At 38.1% G+C, this 20,396-nt stretch overlaps 1 protein-coding gene across 2 annotated transcripts in view; it reads right to left on the bottom strand.

Annotated features, from left to right (window-relative positions):
• Window positions 1–6,555: 6,555 nt before the first annotated feature.
• Window positions 6,556–20,396, bottom strand: part of LOC101853070 (pollen-specific leucine-rich repeat extensin-like protein 3) — a 20,053-nt gene continuing 6,212 nt past the window's right edge. Inside the window, exons 4-12 of one of the 2 annotated variants that reach the window (XM_005093497.3) lie at window positions 19,704–19,867; window positions 18,676–18,703; window positions 17,825–18,047; window positions 15,331–15,477; window positions 13,866–13,913; window positions 12,274–12,309; window positions 11,856–11,891; window positions 9,345–9,455; window positions 6,556–8,505 (exon numbers count right to left, since the gene is read on the bottom strand). In XM_005093497.3, coding sequence (XP_005093554.1) covers window positions 8,354–8,505; window positions 9,345–9,455; window positions 11,856–11,891; window positions 12,274–12,309; window positions 13,866–13,913; window positions 15,331–15,477; window positions 17,825–18,047; window positions 18,676–18,703; window positions 19,704–19,867 — 945 coding nt within the window. In that variant the 3' untranslated portion in view covers window positions 6,556–8,353. The remainder of the gene's footprint in view (window positions 8,506–9,344; window positions 9,456–11,855; window positions 11,892–12,273; window positions 12,310–13,865; window positions 13,914–15,330; window positions 15,478–17,824; window positions 18,048–18,675; window positions 18,704–19,703; window positions 19,868–20,396) is intronic. The other variant, XM_005093498.3, reaches the window with a different exon arrangement.

The raw sequence follows: 20,396 nt of genomic DNA, 5'->3' as shown, positions 1-20,396 counted from the left end.
GTTTGATCTTCTCATGTCTTTCCATATATAGGTCTAAAAGTTGGATAAGTTGGATGACCAACAGAATCTAAAAGCCCATTAATGAAGGTCACTGCAAACTAAGGTTCTGGCTCGTTTTCTTTGATGTTAGCATAAAGCAGGTAAAAAAAAAAGCAGTAGGGGATTTACGGCATACGACACCAAAAACATAAAAATACTGACCTATTTACATCAACCCCATACTTCAATGATGGAAACACATTACAACAGACAGATGAGTAATTATGAGACTGTTCAGACAGTCTTGGGTGAAAATCTACAAGCTGCTGTTGAAATATGGGGCAGGTGGTGCTGCTAACTCAAAATGAGCAGTTTGTTGGCTAAGTTACTGGAAATTTACTGCATATGCACCCAACGGACATTATTTAAATTTCTTTAATGAAGACCTAAAATGTAGAAGCTTTTTTTATTACTAGATTAAGATTTTTTATTTTGTTACGTCTTTTGTTTTGTCGCTGACCTTCGGGAGTGCCATGCAAAATTACATGCGCATTGTCAAACTAATAAGCCAGCTAGAATTTTTCTAAATGTGGACACAAAAGTGAACAATCTATGAGGTGGGGGGGGGGGGGGGGGCTAGTTGGAGGTTGTAGTAGAATGATAACTGTTTTAGTCTGACCAGTAAATTAAGTTTTCATATTTGTGGTTCTTATTTTTATTAGTTTTCATTCACATGGCATGTTTCTTAACACTACTAAACTGGTTCCTTGTGTCGTTTTCAGCTGTGCGACCTCTCATTTATTTCTAGATTTGCTCCAGTAAGACCTTCACAATTCGCATTTACTCTTTATTTGGACAGAATGACCTGTTTAGATTATTGTAAAATGCATTGTTACTCATTATATTAGAAATCATATAATTTTTAATTCTTTAAAGTTCTATTTAAATAACATGTTTTCAGAAGACAGTAAAGCTTCTGTGATTTGTATTGGAAGTTAATCGCCAAGTTTCATTTTAAAGGTCCAGTTTCCAAGTGATTTTTTTATTTTTGATGAATTGTTCCTGTTGGGGTTGTCTCAAGTCCTGAATTACCACTGTGAGATAGAACTTTTTAACTCAGTGTTCAGAACTATTTCAACGTCAAATGGCGTGAAAGTTGTCCATAGCATTATTCACTGCTTTGTGGTTTTAATTTTGCTGTCACTTTTGCCATATATGGGTTTGCCCAGGCTGCATCTTACTTGTAGACGGAGAGGTCAGGAATGCAGTCAAGGCTGGGCTGGCCTTGTAAGGGTCATGTTGCCTCGTTTGATTGATTGTATTATATTTTGTTGTCACTGCAATATATATGCCTCTGTTCCCTCATGACGTAAGCAGTGGCAAAGAATGGGCTGACAGTACTGACACATCAGCTGAGCAACGGCCCTCTCTCATCGAATTTCTTGTGGAGGGAAAAAACAAGAATGTTTGCCCACAGGATTGTTTTGCCCTGTATCTTGTATATTCACTGTGCATGTCATAAGTTAATTTTATGTATAGAGTATTGTACAGATGAAGATCATTTTTGTTAAAATGGTCATTTTACTTTGAGGAAGTGCGAAAGAGACATGAGAGTTTAGGATGAGGAGGAGGATGCTTGCATGTTTTTTGTTAGTTTGTTTTGTGAGTGCTCGCTGTGGTTTGTCTTTTTTTTGTCTTTTTTTTTTCTGTTCGAGCTAATTTAAGTGAATATTGTATGAACGTGAAACAAATCTATTAAAAAATAGTGAAATATTATTTTCTAGAGTTTGTCACTTTTATACATTGGAAGTTACTGTACTGATGACAATGCAGTCATTCCACTTCGCTACATTTCTTTGAACCAGTAGGTTAAAAAAACCCAACTCCCTCCTTTGTGATAGTATCTTCTTTCTTACTGATAAATATATGACTCTGGGTCACATACAAGCTGACCAGAATAAATGTTAGTCCAAAGAAATGTTAATGAATAACTTTCTTGTTTAGGACTCAATCGATACCAGAATTCAAACAAAGCTAGAACATACATTTGGATTACATTGCTGTTGCATAATAGTAAGATGACAGAATAGTTAATCCCTATACAGTATGCTTTTGCCCTGAAGATTTATCACCAAAATCTCCCAAATTGACTAGTACATTTTTTTGCTTGGTAATAAGGGATAGATGTCCGTTATAAATAGTAGGCCTATAAACATCAAGTTTCAAGCAGAAGGTCCATTTTGAAATGGGCCGCAAGGTTGGAAAAGTTTGTTTCCTTATGAAATAAGAACTAGAATTTTTAAGTCCTGAGTTATACAGTTGGTGTCCAGTTAAACAACTCGCTCTTGAACAGGTAAAGGTGACTGATTCTGAGGTTGAAGAACTAAAGAAATCAAAATGCCATCGCAGTCTTGAGGTTGGGATTCCAAGGGAATCTTTGAAACAAATGGCGACCTCAGTACTTGTCATATCTCCATTAAAAAAAAAAAATTGTGACTTCTTTTTCACAGGGCAGTTAGGTCTTTCCAGTCTCATGAAAACCCCTTGTACCCTCTTATCCTTAAAATGAACGGCCTCTTCTCAGGGTGAGCAGACAGTCCACAGACACCCCAGTCCACGTTGCCATGATCTGGATCAATAACAACAAACAATCACGCCTTTACGTTACATTCATCCTTGACACCCCTGGGAAAAAGGCTATCCATGGCTATATACTATATTACAAATATTTAAGCCAAATTACTCTATTTATTTGCAGCCAAATGACTTATCTACTGAATTGTTGATTACATGTAACAGAACGGAAAAATAGGAAGACTTGGAATAACATCAAGCGGCTAACCCAGGATAAGGAAAGGTGGGGAGCATTTGTTCGTGGCCTATATCCTGATCCAGGGCGAGAAAGGCAATGATGACAACATGATGTAACAGATTAGGAAAACGAAACGCTTCAAAGAAGTAGAAGATGCAAGAAAAGTGCCAACCAACCAACCATGTGCTCACCACAGAAAGATTGAGCTGCAACATGACTACACTAGGACGTCATTCCACAATATTCTTTTAGTTTTAGTTTCAGTAAGAGTTTTACGGCACTTGCAACACAATAACGTCATATAAGTGCTGAAGATTAAAGGTGTTGCAAGAGAGTAACACACACAAAAAAAGAGGAGGAGAGATAAGGATTATAGGTGTTTTATGGGAAAGAAGGAGCAAACCACACGAGAGCACCCGCCAACCACCCACTATATTCTTTTAAAGAAAAAAAGACTTCCAAAGAAGCAAAGGATCTGATAACACAAAATCCAGTTTATTTCTGAGGAGAACATGGTGTAAATAAAAAGAATGAGCATAACGTATATAATCACAAGCCTTGCACCAAGAGAGCTGTTGTATACACCGGCATCATATAAAAACATGTATCAATATGTGCATGACACACGGGAAAATCAAATATATTTCTCGAACATTTTGGAAACAAATTTCCTAAAACATCTTTAACAGACATAATTATATAGATCTATATACTTAACTAAAAGGGGTGCTCTTTTTGCCCATAAAATTCATTTAACTCAGATCTCATTGCAGAGTATAGGATCACAATTTTGCATCTGATGATAGAAGTTAAATCAACCATTATAGTCCTGAAAGAGAAAATAACTGCACCCATCCCCTCATACATACAGAATAGTGACAACAGCTCATCATTCGTAATCTTGACTACTGCACAGATATGTAACAAGCAATTAATTAAATATTTAAAAGAGTTGAGACTTAATTTAAGTACAAAGTTCAATATCAGGAAGTAAAAAACAACCATATACCTGCATTGATCTAGTGTGACCTAAAAAAAATTAACACGGACCTAATACTTAATGTAACAAAGTCATTTTGAGGCATTTAACTCTTTGGACTTGTAGAGACAATTGATAATCAACTTAGCATATGATGAGTGACTTTTTCCTTTAAAGTCTAAAAAGCTAGCCTTCAAAATTTTATAAATTACTGAGATTGCCCATATCACTTTGGCATTATAACAATCATGATGCATGCTATTATTACATACAATTTGTGCACAACTCAATGCAAACCGTTGAGGCATAGCATGTTCAAGTATAACCTGGTATGACCCCCTTTGGAGGATACTACAGGTTTTTAAAAAAAATATAATGTAACATTAACAATGTCCAAAACAAACTGAAACTCCAAAGAAGACAAATTTTACAAGGCATGGTGTTCAGGGCAAAAAGAAAAAAGGGAAAAAAACCCAAAAACAACCCAACGGCAGGACAATTATGGCAGGTGCTCAAATGCTACACATACAGGAAATGAAAGGTAAAATTGTTGAGAACACTAGTCACCATAAAAGGAAACTGACAACACAACATGTGACTTTTCTAAAACGCACTGGCGGTGATTTCACAAATTGACTCTCATTCTCAAACTATTGCCGGAGGCAAAAAGGCCTTATGCCATACACACAGGAAATAAACCAAAGACCCATTCTCAAAAAGGTACAAAATATTGCCACACTCACAAGAGAAAATGCTCTCGATACTCTGCAGGATAAAAAATGCAGCAGCTACAAGATACAAAATAGTAGCTTTGTAACAAAAGTTTGGAAAATGCTCCAACACTGGTCGTGCTACAATTATCATTGCTAATAATTCTTGAATATCAGAAATCTTTAATTTGATTTGTGTGCAGCATCTAGTTCACAAATTTCATTCAAGATTCAGTTAGGTATCCATCCCCAGCGGCTTTTTCTGCTTCTCTATCCATAGAAAAACAAATAATGGCAAGAGAAACAAAAATATTAAGGAGAAATTAAAGACGCTACATCGGATTTCAAACTTTTCGTGAAACAAATAGATAAATACTTCAGACATTGGCAAATTTCCAAACATAATTTAATTTCTTGATAAAAAATGAGACTTTCTAATACAGTTAAACTTGTTGCTTGTACACTTTGGCTGACTACTGTGACTTAAGTATAATAACCTACTGATGTATATCTGTACAAAGGTAGAGATTTTATGCATCTCCATGAAGCAAATATAAAAGGTGAACTCTTTTTATATATTTTTTTAATAGTAGAGGGTTATACAGCGCTCGCAACTGCATACGGTCATATGAGCGCAAAGGGGTGGGTGTCAACAGAGAAGTCTTTACAGGGAATCAGACTTCTTTACAGGGAATCAGACTTAGACTGCTCACCTCTCTAGCTTCAACAGCACAAGGTCTGCTTCGACTATCAAGGCACCCCAAAATAGCAGGTTACAAGAGAGTGACAAACATACAAAAAAAGTAGAGGAAAATGACAATAGTAAGGATCAGGAAAGAAAAAGCAGCAGTTCCCTGTTGTAGATCAGGCACAGTTATGAGCGTGACACGAGTCAGCCCATTTACAATTCTACTGTGCTTGAACGAGAAATGTCCCCCCTTTGGGAATGGCCTGAAGACACTACAGTCAGTGGCACTGCCCTGGGGGGTTGTACAAGAATGGACTGAGAAACTTCAGCATGTAAACATGACAAAATATTATGTGAAACTGACAGATAAATGACAATCAGAAAAGGCTTAACCCTAAAGGGCTTCCTTATGAACATTACAAAAAGTACTTGCTCCACCAATTGTTGTCTCAGACTTTCTCAGTGTTAAAACCAAGAATTCAGGAACCAATTGCGCCTTCTCTCTCACTGACATAAACAGGAAAACATCAAATATTCATAATCTTACATGAAGACTTAAAAAGTTTTCAGTCACTTTCCTCCCAACTAAAGCTTTGAGGAAAGAACACCATAGAAACAAAATGTCTTAAGGACAGCTTTTGCTTCTGTATTTTAAAAAATTAGAGCTCTAAGATATTAAAGACAAAGCATGTATCAGTCAGATGTTACAAAAACTGTACTGTAACACTGATATCATTTTAAAACAACTGCAGTGAATTTTTTTATTTTTTTAAAGAACAGACTAAATTCTAAACAACTGATAGAATTGCATAGAACCAGTGCCTCAAATCTTCAACTTGCTATATATGATAAAAGCAATAGTCATTTATCACAATTTTGAGTAAATTTAGAAAAAAAAATTTAATCCTTGTTTTATTTCATGATTTCTGTTCTTAAGATATTTCAGCCCATTATGCTATTTTACGACCTGTTGGCAGGCCATTGCCTAAAGAATGCGCCAGTCTGATTTTGGCACATGTCTCCATTTGGACATAACTGTTGTACTATTTTCAAGAAATGAATTTGAAAACTCAAACTGTCTAATTTTAAAAATAGGACAGGAAACAGGGGTACTAACTGCATGTAAAAGACCACCTTCCCCCAATCAGAATCAGAATCACATTATGCCATGCAAAAATTGAGAGAGGAATCAACAGTGACAAGAGATGAGCCACCAACAACTGTAGCGCTCATTAACAGTCAGAGCTTGTATTGCTTTCCCTAACAAGACAATTATGCACTTTTCTAAATGAGTAAGAGGGAAAAATACAGAATTTAATTTTTTTTACATATATATATATATATATATATATATATATATATATATATATATATATATATTTCTTTAAGATTTTGTTTGTGGATTTTCACTTTTGTTTTAAACATTTTTGGCTTTTTTCCCTTTTTTGGGGGGTAAAATCTATTAATTTTGCTCATTAAGAATAATCAGTTGTTTTTTTACTTCCAAGTTTTACATTGCTTTTCCAGTTTTTCCAATACAGAAAAAAAAGCTGCAACAAAAAACAAAACACAATAAAAACTTGACAATGTTCACCTCTGCCTCAGACCCTTAAATGTTGAAGGAAAAAGGTGGTACAAACGGTACAGAAATATCTAGCAAATCATGTATTATGATTTTCTATATGATCTAAGATTAGAGAAATCTAAAAGGTGTAAAATTAGTAGAACACAGAACACAATTTATTGTTTTGAAAAACAAAACGAGCAAAAAAAGACTAAAAATGTATAAACAAAAGAAACAAAATCTTCCTTCAGACACAGAATTTTGTCTCGGAGATGTCAACAATAAATAAGTCAGGGATTAGTTCTCCACAGACAGAAAATAACAAAGTACCAGCCAAAAATCTCAGAGTGACACTTGAAATTTAACTGCATATTATGGTACATCAGAACCAGAGAGGAATAAAAAGCTTTCCATGAACACCAATTCATTTATTAACAATTCAGATAACATTTATTTCAACTGAAAAGTCTTGTGACCAAAAACCTTGACTTCAGTATATTCACATTATTGCAACATTTTTTTTTCTTTGGAGAATATTAAAAAGAAGAATGAGGGGCCCTACAAACATTGACATCTTCAATTTACATTGCAGAACTATTACTTCTTTAACCCTATCCGTACTTACTTGTTAATCCGATCTGTACGCTTTGCAAAGCAGTCTGTCAAAATTATTTTTTTAGATATACTGAGAGTTTCAAAGAGACCTCCGTACTAGAAGAAGTATTCTAAAATGTGAAGAATACAACCCGAGGGGTACAAAATTACCCCAGGGCGTACGGATAGGGTTAAGTAATTAGCTCTCGACAGCACAAGGGTTCCAGTTGAACTGTAGATTAAGGTGAATCAGCATGGGCATTCTACCTCAAGAGAAAAAGAGAATGAAAACAGTAGTATACATGTACTGAAATGAAGAGCAGACGACACAACCCCCTTGTGACACAAGACAGGAACAAGAAAAGAAGAATGATTCTACCCCAATCTTCTAAAAATGTTCCCAGCTACACATCCCTGTAAAATACTGACTTCAAAGAGTCTACTACAGGAATAGGCCTTTGGTGAAACTTGAACCACTTCTATGGCAGATAAGACGTTTTTCGGGCAGGTCAGTAAGATAGCAACACTCAAAACAAAAAAAAGGGAATAGAAGGAGCAAACCACACCAAAGATCCCATCAACTAGAAATACCTTAATTAAGAAAGGAATTTTAGGATGGGCAGGCCTACATCAACTTCGAATTTGAACCAAATTTTCTGTCTCTTAGACTAAGAGGAACAGTCAGAAATAATTATCATAAAAGGTGCCAATGTTTGTTAAGTCCAAGTGATATATATACAGATGCTTCTGCTTAGAAAGTATATGATTTCAAATGTCACCCACAACAGTTGTAAAATAATAGCGAAAAGATATACATTTTTAAAAAAAATCATAACGTGCATTTCACTGAATCAAGCTGGCACTCAGTACATTACATTATGAGATTCTTACAAGAATGTTCAAAATCTCACACCCAAAAAACTGCAGACACACAAAATCACAATTTTGAAATCCACTTTGTCATCTTTGAGAAAATGACGTAGTGGTCATTAAAAAAACGGCAATATTGCTGCTGATCTTTTTTTTTTTATCCAAAGCTCCCAAAGCTTCCAAAACTTCCGCAACTGCCAAAACTTCCAATAGAGCTGAGAGAGCTCCAGCTGCCCCAGTGACCCATCCCCCAGCCTCCGCCCATCATGCGGGACGCTCCGTAGCCCACCAGAGCTCCACCAGCCAGACCTGGAGAACACACACAGTAAAAAACATCCTAAGAAATGCAACGGCTACTACTTCTAAAAAGCTAACATCTTCAACATATGCACTGAAAAAGTACTGATTTTGTCCCAATACGTAAAATTTGGGAACAGACTTCATTTTCACGGTCATACCATCATTTAAAAAACCACAAGCTTATAATATTCTTATTCAAGCTTTGAATGGCAAATGCTTTGTAAGGTGAAAGTGTATAGAAGGTGGGACAAAGTAAACTGAGTGACTATTAAATTCCCACTATCTTAATTTTGAACAGTCCTTTTCTTTTTCCCAAGTTTTTTTTTACCAAGCAAGGCGTCTACGGAACCGTAATATTTTACAGAAATTGTAGAGCTGCACAGGTCACCTTGTATAAAAGTTTCTTCATAAATATGAAAGTATCTGGGTTAAAAAAAAAGTGTAAAGAGAGGCAAATAATTTTCTGCCAGAAAGCAAAGAACCAACAAAAAAACAATATGCTTCATCAAACAATAGACATACACACATTAATGGAAAAGAAAACTTGCCTTTCTTCAAGTTTGTTGCCTACGCCGCTTTCTTATTTAAGTAAAGGTATTCCTTTTTTTTAAAATTTAGATACACACTTTTCAAGAATAACCTAAAAAAGAGATAATTATACCTTTCTTTCTTCATCATTTTCTCAGTTAGTGTTAATTTCTTTCTTCATATTCTAACTTGTCCACCTTTGTCTCCTACGATTTAACTGAACTTCCATTCTATACATTTTAATAGAATATCCCGTACAATTTTCTTCCATTCAACAGCCGCAAACACACAATGAATGTATAACAGCACTCCATACTCACCAGCAGCCATCTTGCCTGTGTTACTGCTGAGAACACCTTTCTTCTTCTTAGGGTTTTGTTGCACAATAACTGGTGGATGCTGGTAGCCATAGGCTTGTTGAGGGTACCCGCCTGAGGAGAGAAACAGCTTTCACTCAGCGTCAAGTCACTATGGGGGGGGGGCGCAATGTTTTGAAAAGTTATTATTTTTTTATAGTAGAGGGTTTTACAGCGCTCGCTACTGCATAAGGTCATATGAGCGCCAAGGGGTGTGTGTCAACAGAGAAGTCTTTACAGGGAATCAGTCTTATTTTGCTCACCACTTTAGCTTCAACAGCACGAAGTCTGCTTTGACTATCAGGGCACCCCGGAAATAGCGGGTCACAAGAGAGTGACAAACATACAAAAGAAGTAGAGGAAAAATGACAATAGTAAGGATAAGGAAAGATCAGGCACAGTTATGAGCGTGACATGATGAATCAGCCCATTTACAATTCTACTGTGCTTGAACGAGAAATGTCCCCCCTTTGGGAATGGCCTAAAGACACTACAGTCAGTGGCACTGCCCCGGGGGGTGGCAATGTTTCTGAAGGACGTCACAACCCAATAATAATAATTGCATGTATACTGCGCATATCCAAGCACATATCAGGAAAGAGGGAGCAATCCACACCAGAGCACCAGCCAACCACCCACTATGTGGTTGTTAATGTGCCTCAGCATGGCAACACCAACATTTTGCTGAAGGTAGACTGTCAATAACGACACCGAAAAGCAGAAAAAGGAGAGGACCATGTCAGAATACTCAACGGACCACATATATCAGACAAAATGACATAATAAACCATTTGAAGGCACTTACAATAGAATCCATAACAACTATTGCTCATTTACTGTAATATACTTCCTTTAACATTGACATTGCTTTCTGCCAAAAATAAAATTGGTATTTAACGTTTCACTTTGGAATCAGTATAGCACAGTCATCATTCTCTTTCACCTACACCACTCAGTTGAAACAAAGTATATTATTTACAGTTGTTTTACACCCTTTTTTTTTAAAGGCACGAAAGCCACTCAAACATATAAGTGTCCAGTAAACCATATGTAGTCAGTCATCATAAACAAGAGCATGCACAGCACGACAGTTACCACAATGCTTGGTCAGTCCATGAATGTTCAGGCCTTTTAAATACATTATCATTTTAGTTATTCTGCAACATGTCGGCAGCAAAAAATACAAGCATCTATAGAAGAAGCCGTATCATGTTCCCTAAATACTGGGTATGACATACTGATCACTCTGATGGGGTCATTTGTGGGTATACTGTACTTTGAACGCAAAGATTGACCCCTGTATAAAAAAGACTAATCACAGAGCAAAACCATGAGGATCATTTTTTGTCAATCCATAGCAATGCTGAAAATGTTTTCCCAGGAAAAGAAAGCTCAGATTCTTATTGGAAGTATTCTTTGCCATATCGACAGACCAAATGGCCGCTGGATCGGAAAAGTAAAGTAAGTACTGGAAGTAATTTCAAATACCACTATCACAAGTTTAGCAAAGTTTCTATAAATACACAATAGTATAATTCCATTGCCTTGAGTGTCAAGATTAAAAATGTAACTATACCACCAATGTACTTCCCATTTGAAGGATGGCTGGTAGACCAGAGCCAGTGTCATTATTGGCTCAGTAGTAACCCATTCACAGACATCTACCCTCATAGCATCAGTGCAGTTAACATTATGAAGCTAAAGTCATAGGGCAAGGTGCATTCATTCACATTCTAGACAACCAGTAGAAGTTTACTGTTACAAAAAAGACAACCAGTAAGCATATTAACTCCTTCAGGTCTACATAATTCTACTATCATGTTCCAGACAAAATGAGTATTAGACAGAAAGTAACAAATGTCATGCTATGCTCATAACTTGTTTAATTTATTTACAGCCACATTGCATGAAACACAAAGCGGAAATCACAGGCAAAACATTGAGCAATGTTTCAGGAATTATCTTCTCTATTTGAAAGCTAGAGACATAGAAACAGAAATGAACTACGCCTCGAGCAGTTTCAGGCATACGGCACTTCGATGATCTCAGCAGGTTCGGAAAAGTCCCAGGCCATGTTTGAAAGGAGTGATAGGGAAAAATGGAAGTGTATAAAACTATTCCATCAACTTTAAAAAAGCTGCACACAAAACCAAACTAAAAATGCTTTTCAGAAAAAAAAGACAGTACATCTGACAGAAGAGATACAAAGGGAAATGAATTGCACAGAAATCTTTCAACTAAATAAGCTTTGTAAGACATTTCAATATAGCGCATGATTCCTTTGATATTCAAACTTGTGTGAAGCATTACAACTTTTTTCACCCAGGGTGTGGGGAAGAAGAGGTAAGCAACAGTGATTCCATAAGCAACATGCTCTATCCTAATATAAGCATGCTCTGGTTAACCATGTTACTACTGTGTCTGTTTCCAATGCATTGTGCTTAGAGGATATATGCCAAAAGACCATGACAGTACCTGCTACATAGTACTGGGGAGCCGAATAATGTGTGCCTGGAGAGAGGTGGAGTCATGATAACAGATCAGCGGCTAAATCAGTTCCTATCCAGATTTTCGTTTGCAGCTTAGTACCCACAAATGAAAATGTCTTTCAATCCAACTTAGGCAAATTAATCTAAATCTGCATGAAATTTAGTTACATCAATCAGCAAACATCTTTTTAGGATTTATTTACAATTCATTAGATAAACTGTCAAGGTAAACTCAAAGCACACATTTATGTTTTGACATTTACTTCTAACAAACAGACAAAAAACCAGCACAGAGAGAGAGAGAGATATGGAATTGAAACACATTTCAAAAGATACAGCAGAGGCAAATAATAAACACATAAAGTTCTGACAGGTTTCATTGATATCAAAGACATAGCACTCACCTGCAGGAGCATGATAATACTGCTGCTGCGGATAGCCTGGTAACGAGAGAAAGATAAAGAAAAAAAGGAAAAAAAAACTATCAGAAAGAGATGAACGCAGAATACAGAGATTAAGATATTGAAATGATTGGATAAAATAGGTAATACTCCAAAATGAGCTAGAAAGGGCCACAGTAAGAATTAAATGATTAAATGAAAGGAAGAGTGTATAATCTTTGTGGGTTGCTGTCTGTCTCATTTAAGCCTTCAAATAAGGAATTAGCTTATTACAGTTATCTATCCCTGTTCATGTTGACATTTGGAACATGAGACTTTATTAATTTTCCTACCCATGGGCCTACAGCAAAGGTTCAATACGGGGCTCTCGTGGCCTAGAGGTTAAGGTGTGTTGGCCTCTCATTCAAAGGTCCCGGATTTGAATCCGGGTAGCGACCGAAAAATTTAGGCAGCCTTTCTACTGCTACTCCTTGGCTCCTTCTTACTGCTGTCTTTCTGCAACACCACTGATCTTCTGGTAGGAAAGATCTACACCTAGCCTTCTCGGACAAGGGCGAAAAATCTCGGAGGGCCCGTGTGCAAGTAGCGCACATTAAAGACCCCTTGGTGGTCTAAAATCGATAAGATTTCGGCCGCCACCCCGGGCAAAATTCAAAATTTCCAACCAACTGAAAATGTTTCATGTGTCCAGCGCGCTTATATGACCTTATGCAGTTGTGAGCGCCGTAAAACACTTACCAAAAAAAAAAGGGGTTCAATAGAACAGTCTTCTCAAACAAAGAGGAAGCATTATGTAATGCCCAGGGAAGGCATTTTAAGAGTTAAGAGTAAAAAAAAGAAAAACACAGGCCCCACCCATGCTGGCTATTCAAACAAAATATTGAGACCAATCACAACTTTGGAAATTTTTTCGAAGTACGAATCATTGTGACTAACTTTGAAAACAGCACAAAAGCTATCTAGAAGGAAATTATTCATATAGAAACCATCAATTACACTAAAGGGTGAATAATTAGTGTGCTCACAAAGGGGTGAAGAAAATGTGGTAAAAGTAGAAGAAGAACAAGATCTTTGAAATTTATAACCTCTGGAGAACTTTGAGAATAAAAAAAAGTGCTAAAGAGGTAAGGAATAAATTATCGATCACCTCCTCTTTTGAGAACAAAAATTGCATTGCATATGAAATTAAATAGAAAATTAAATCTTTCTTCGTTAACTTTACCCTAAAAATACACAACTTTTTATATGAATAAAGGTTGCATCACACATCTTCCAAAATCATCTTTAGAAGTTTCACAATTTTAATAAAATTACAGTCAACTGTATTAAATTCATGATTCCCTTTTAACTAGTGCGAAAGTAACTAAATGTTGATAATGTCAAATTGATACCAGAGTACAAAACAACAAGAAAGCTAAGGAATACGACATAAACACTGAGAAAAAAGAAATAAAGGTACTTTTTGAAACAACTGCTCAATGCATTTACAAGAGTCAAAATGAAAGAAATCAAAATAAATACAAAACCAAAGATTAAACAACAGCATAAAAAATCCTCCAGGTAGTAATTATGAACAGACTTCCTTGACAACTTACCTGAAGGTGCAGGAGCAGCTGAGTAGTAAGGCTGCTGGGGGTACCCACCTAGACAGTGAAGGAAAGAGAGGGGTTTATAAACATAGATGAAATAAATCAAACAGAAGGACATAGAAACAAAAATTACAGGGTCCATTCTCTTTTTTTTTTTTTTTATTGCAAAACAACAGTGTGTGGTTCAATGAAACAGGTCACAGTTGGTTTATATTGTTTGTTTGTTTTTTTTCCAAACAAAACAGAATGAAGATAGAGTGGAGTTCATTTAACATAAACTTATCACAACTAGTTATTTATGTCTATCATAATAAAGGTTTTTTAACCCTTCTAAGAGTCAGAGGTAAGATTCTGTGATATCAGAGAATTTTTAATACAAATTCACAATGGGGAAAAATAAATCCCATTTTGGAGTCACTCCCAATGAAGAGATAGCAAAGGATCATTAACCTTATCCATACACCCTGGGGTCATTTTGTACCCCCGGGGTTGTATTCTTCACATTTTAGAATACTTCTAGGGCGAAGATCTCTTTGAAACTTTCAGTATTTTTCAAAAAATCATTTTTACAGACAGCTATGCAAGGCGTACAAATCGGATTAATGTGTAAATTTCCTCTTTGGAAAGTGGTGGCACAGAGTTTCCCACGTCGTATGGAAACAAAGTAAAATTCGAGGTACAGATAAAGTTAAAAGGAAGATGGAAACCAAGACCAATCTCAAGACGAAGTAAAGGAGGTAGCAGCAAAGGCAATATAATATGCAACATCTGAAAAAGGCACAATATGACACAAAAAAACGTAGAACATCAATCATTTCTTGGAACTCATCTGCACTTTCCAGCATATTCCAGTCTAATTAGCCAAATACGCCTTCCTCACAGGGCACAAAATGTAGACCAATAACGTTCAAACACTTTTTTTTTAGTAGAGGTTTTACGGCACTCGCAACTGCATAAGGTCACATGAGCACCAGAAGATTAGAGCTGTTACAAGAGAGTAACAAACATAAAAAAGAGGAAGGGGGAGATAAGGACGATAGATGTTTGATAGGAAAGAAGAAGCAAACCACATCAGAGCACCCGCCAACTACCCACGTTCAAACACGGTAGAGTACATAACGATGGAACACAGCCCACTACTGTGCTACCCTTTGCCTTCAGACTGCTTACCCTACCCGTCTGCTTGGACATTTCAGTAACCCACTTTCAGCTCTTTTTAAGGAACCCCGGGCAAGTGTTGAGTTCCTGCCTGCTGTCGGCATCGCTGACCGTTTATGACGCCACAGCACGAGAGAGAGAGAGAGAGAGAGAGAGAGAGAGAGAGAGAGAGAGAGAGGGAGGGAGGGAGGGAGGGAGGGAGGGAGGGAGGGAGAGAGGGAGGGAGGGAGAGAGGGAGGGAGAGAGAGAGAGAGAGAGAGAGAGAGAGAGAGAGAGAGAAAGAGAGAGAGAGAGAGAGAGAGACACTGCTTACCCTGAGGTGGCGGGGGTCCGTAGTGGCCGGCGGGGGGAGGTGGGTAGTGGCCCTGGGTCGGGTACGGCCCTGGTGGTGGGTAGTGGCCCTGGACAGGAGGGGGTCTGTACTGTGGCTGCTGGGGGTATGGTGGGGCGGCTCCACCCACTGAGGACAAACATATACCGGACAGTGAGAGAAGAATCCACAAAGACTACTCCGGCTTAGTTTGTTGTACTGTTTAGTTTTAGTAGAGGTTTTATGGCGCTGGCAACTGTATAAGGTCATATGAGCGCCAGAAGATTAGAGGTGTTACAAAAGAGTAACAAACATAAAAAAGAAGAAGGGGAGATAAGGACGATAGATGTTCTACAGGAAAGAAGAAGCAAACCACACCAGAGCACCCGCCAACCACCCACTGTAGTAGTGTTTTATGGCACTTACAACACAACTAGGTCGTACAAGTGCTGAGGATTAGAGGCGTTACAAGAGGCGAAACAAACACAAAAAAGAAGGAGGAGAGATAAGGAAACATAGATGTTTGACAGGAAAGAAAGAGCAAAATAAGAACAAATAAAAGTGAAAGAACTTTACACGCGGCGTAGTCTGCTGCCTGAGATCAACACAAGGAGACTGAAGTACCTCGGTCTCACAAATTGAAATATAAAAACAGACCTGACGAAAACTGTACTGCAGAGTAAAATAAAAGCAAGGAGAAATAAGAAAAGACCTCCTGCATCATCATACATTGGAAACCTAAAATCCAATAGTGGTCTACAACTTTATGCAATAATATATCAAAGCAGAGACCAGGGAAGATGGAGGCCTGTTGGGATGTTCTGTTCAACGGATGAACACAGCCACAGTGATAGGTGACAGGTGGCTTGTTGTTTTGGTAGTTAAGAGGAACTTGCTGAGTTCAGAGGCATAAAATTGTAATCTAATTCTTTTCAGGGTTTTCAAATACTCACATAAAACAGTAATACAGTAGTCTCTGCCTAAACGCACGGTGCTCAGGAGGGCTCCTTAGCATGTGTTTATACGGAGCTTGCGTTTACACGAACCTGTGCAGCAAAGGGAGGAAGGGATGCAATCATCTCATTTACTTGATATTTTAGTGACTTCCTTGGAAGGGGGATCACTTTGGCCAAAAAAGTGACGACATGTGCCTGTTTTGTGAAGGATTCCTCGACTGCGGTTATGAATTATGAATACAAAGGCGTTGAATGGGTGAGGGGAAAAAGCAGAAAGACAGACTCACTGCACTGATATGCACTATAAAATGTTGGGAAAAGATAAGAGGAAACTATTGGTGATGGTATAGACAAAAATACTCGGCCACGCTGCTTTTCAAGCGACCACTCCCGACTGCCTGTTGTCTATTGCAACTCGGTAATTGCATCATATCAATCAGATATTCTGAGACACTTTTCTCTTGTGATTCGTTGGACAAGTGCGGTATAAGTTCTTCAAGCGTGGCTAATTACTTGACTAATCTTTATTCCCATAGAGTACGCCTATCTAATGTTCTACAGCATTCGCACGTGTTACACATCACAGGCTTAATTAAAGATTACGTATGCATTCTCTTCAACAGCTGTCAGAAACCTTCTCTCAAAAACGCATTTCAAGTGACCAATCAAAAGACATTTCAGTCCCCCCTCCCCAACATATCACCTGATCAATCTTAGATCTATATGTCATTGTAAGGCTGGATGTGAAAACTCTGTCCAGCACTCCCTTTGTTCGGCATGAGGGGCAGTCTCCCCCGGTTGTCTAGGCTTGTCTTATGCAAGCTGTGTAGGCTGAAGCGAAAAATTTCCCCTTGTCAAGTTTATCCTGTCGGCGTCTTTCGCGGGTTGAAGCGTGCATTTAGAAAAAGTGACTGTGCATTTGACGAAAGCGTGCGTTTGAGCAAAGCGTGCTTTTGTATGGCCTGCGTTTAGGCTGAGACTACTGTAGCAAAAGTAACACTATAAAAGTAAAATAGAAAAATGTACAAGAAAGACTCACTGCCCACCATCAAAGTCAAGCCACATGGTTGGGACTCTAGCTGTCAGTATTATTACTCACAACAATTCATATGAAATGTTTTCAGGGGAATAGATGTGGGTGGTTGGCAGATGCTCTGGTGAGGTTTGCTCCTTCTTTCTTATATCGAACATCGATCACCCTAACCTTTCCTCCTCTTTTTCTTTGTTGGTTACTCGGTAAAAACACCTCAAATTTTCGGCACTTCCATGACCTTATAGTGGTGCTTTAGTTTTAGTTTTAGTGAGAGTTTTACGACACTTGCAACAAAATAAGGTCATATAAGTGCCGAAGACAAGAGGTGTTACAAAAGAGTAACAAACACAAAAAAAGAAGGAGGGGAGATAAAAGCGACAGATGTTTGATAGGAAAGAAGAAGCAAACCACACAAGAGCACCTGCCAACCGCCCACTTATTATTGTGATGCAAGTGCCGTAAAACTCTTCCTAAAATACCTAACAGACAGACAAACGCTGCTTCTTACTATTGAGGTTCTCAAATCCAAACGAGGGGCCAGGGCCACCAGGAGGGGGTGGGCCATAGTAGGGCGGCGGTGGGCCGTACTGTCCCGCTGGTGGCGGGTACTGTCCCGCTGGAGGAGCGTAGTGACCCGCGGGCGGTCCGGCGGGTGGCCCAGGAGGAGGAGGAGCAGACTTTACCGGTTGCGCCTGTTCTGCTGTGGCTTCTTTGTGAGGTGGGGGCGGAAGCTTGTAACCAAAGGGAAAATCATTTTCAAAACAAGGAGTTCGGACAAGTAAGTATACAACTGTGATTAAAGGATTATGAGAAAAAAAAAAAACCTGATTTCCATCATCACTTTCAACAGGTGCACAATTCTCGAACTAAAACAACAGCATTCACATTATATGTAACCTAGCAGACATGCCAAACATGGATGGAAAACTCTTTGATAAACAGATCTCGGCACATTCTGTTATATATGCCTCAAACTTTTCTCATATATATATATATATATGAGAGAGAAGGAAAGAAAATGACACAGACAGACAGACAGAGAGACAGACAGACAGACAGACAGACAGACAGACAGAGAGACAGACAGACAGACAGACAGACAGAGAGACAGACAGACAGACAGACAGACAGACAGACAGACAGACAGACAGACAGACAGAGAAGGAAAGAGAGACAAAGAGATTAACCATTTTCCAAATGTAATATTGTTTTGTATCAGAAAAGTTATGAGACACTCTAACACTTACTATAATCTACAGTATAAGAATCTAATTCCACTATATATCATGAACTCAGATTCTCCTTTGCATTTCTTTAAATATTAGCATATCCATATGTGCTTTTCACAACAGTACTCACAGTGCCGCATATGGCTGTCATCCATTCACTGTAAATAAAACAAGCAAAGACATTATATTCTTTACACTCTGTGCACTTTTAGTAGCAATGTTTAAGTCTTCTGCCCTTCTGTCAAAATCAAATCTATCACAGCCTAAACGGAATTCATGTATGAAAGACAAAACTAATACTCATAACTGTAAAGTCCTAGTCATTAAAGAAAAGACGAAGTAACAAAAGTAAACCCCTATAAGTAAAAGATGCTGTTGTTGAGTTATAGATGTAGTTTTGTTTTAATAGACGTTTTTACAGCGTTCGCAAATGCATTAGGTCATATGAGCGCCAAAAGGTGGATGTCAACAGAGAAGCTGTTACAGGGAATCAAGCTTACTCTGCTCCCCTCTCTAGCTTCAACAGCACAAAGTCAGCTTCGACTATCAAGGAACCCCGGAAATAGCGGGTTACACGAGTATGACAAACATATATAAAGAAGTAGAGGAAAAATGACGGTAGTAATGATTAGGAAAGAAAAAGCAGTAATTCCCTGTCGCAGTCCAGGCACAGTTATGAGCATGACATTGATGAATCAGCCCATTTACAAATACAATTCTACTGTGCATAAGAACATGGTTAATATCCCCCCTCTGGGAATGGCCTAAAGGCCCTTCAGTCAGTAGCACCGCCCCGGGGGGGGGTAGTTATAGTTTTCAATGACTCAGCTCGATAATGGCCTGACCTGAACAGACAAGGCTAAAACCAACACTGAAAAGATGTACAAGGAATGCAGCACACTAAAATGCTCTCCTGAAAGTTCAAATACAGTGAGACAATAGGCGACTAACTAAACCCTTTGCGCCTTTGTACGTGGAGCTGACAAGACATATGCACCTTGGCTCCTTTGGGTCAACTACACCCCTGAATGCTGAGGTGTATGTGTTCAGGGCGCAGAAGAGAAAAGATTATCAACACTCATGCTTTTTCTTGCGTCTACAAGTTCAAGAAAGGGAAAACTCATACTGAAAAGTTAGTGCTTTTCAAAGATTTCTTACTGAAGTTCATTGGAGCTGCTGAAGAGAAACCAGTGGATTTTGGCTTTGCTGCTGGGTTTTTGTGGAATCCCCATGATCCAGTCATAGGAAGCACCAGAGGGCACCTCCGGTCGGTCAGGCATGCCAGATGTGTACTCCCCATAGGCAAAGTATTTGCACACCTCCTAGAAATGAGAGACATCCCATGAAATTAGGTATGAATACTGAGAAGCAAATCAAAACAACAATGAGACAATTAGTACTGGGAAAGAGCAAGGCAAACAGATAGTAGGAGATAGACAGAAACAGCAGACAGTGAGTTGTGAAGAAGAAGTAGGACCTACCACTCAGTCCACTGGCAGCCTTCATCAACTGACTTCCATCATCTACTGGTCTTGTCAAAACCCAAAAAATATTGTTTGCACCCAAACTGGACCTCAAAAACCTGTGTGTGGCCTCAAAACAGCGAGAAAATCATTATATTACATCTTTTATCATCATAGCAACTAAAATAAAGAAAAGAAACTTACTTTCTTGAATCAAAATTATTCATTTAAAAAACACAAACTATTTGTGCCAAAATAAGAATCATCCAGTTTTACGTACCATGTTTCACTAATGACCATGACACGGATATCCCACCCTACAGAAAGGCAGTAGCATTAGAATGTAGAATTGTCACAGAAACTAATCAGATCTTGTTTTGTTTTTTTT

Source organism: Aplysia californica, unplaced genomic scaffold, assembly GCF_000002075.1.
Source record: "Aplysia californica isolate F4 #8 unplaced genomic scaffold, AplCal3.0 scaffold00065, whole genome shotgun sequence".
NCBI lineage: Eukaryota > Metazoa > Mollusca > Gastropoda > Aplysiida > Aplysiidae > Aplysia > Aplysia californica.
The sequence above is the reverse complement of the archived record's forward strand: the minus strand, read 5'-3'. Positions and strand labels throughout refer to the sequence as shown.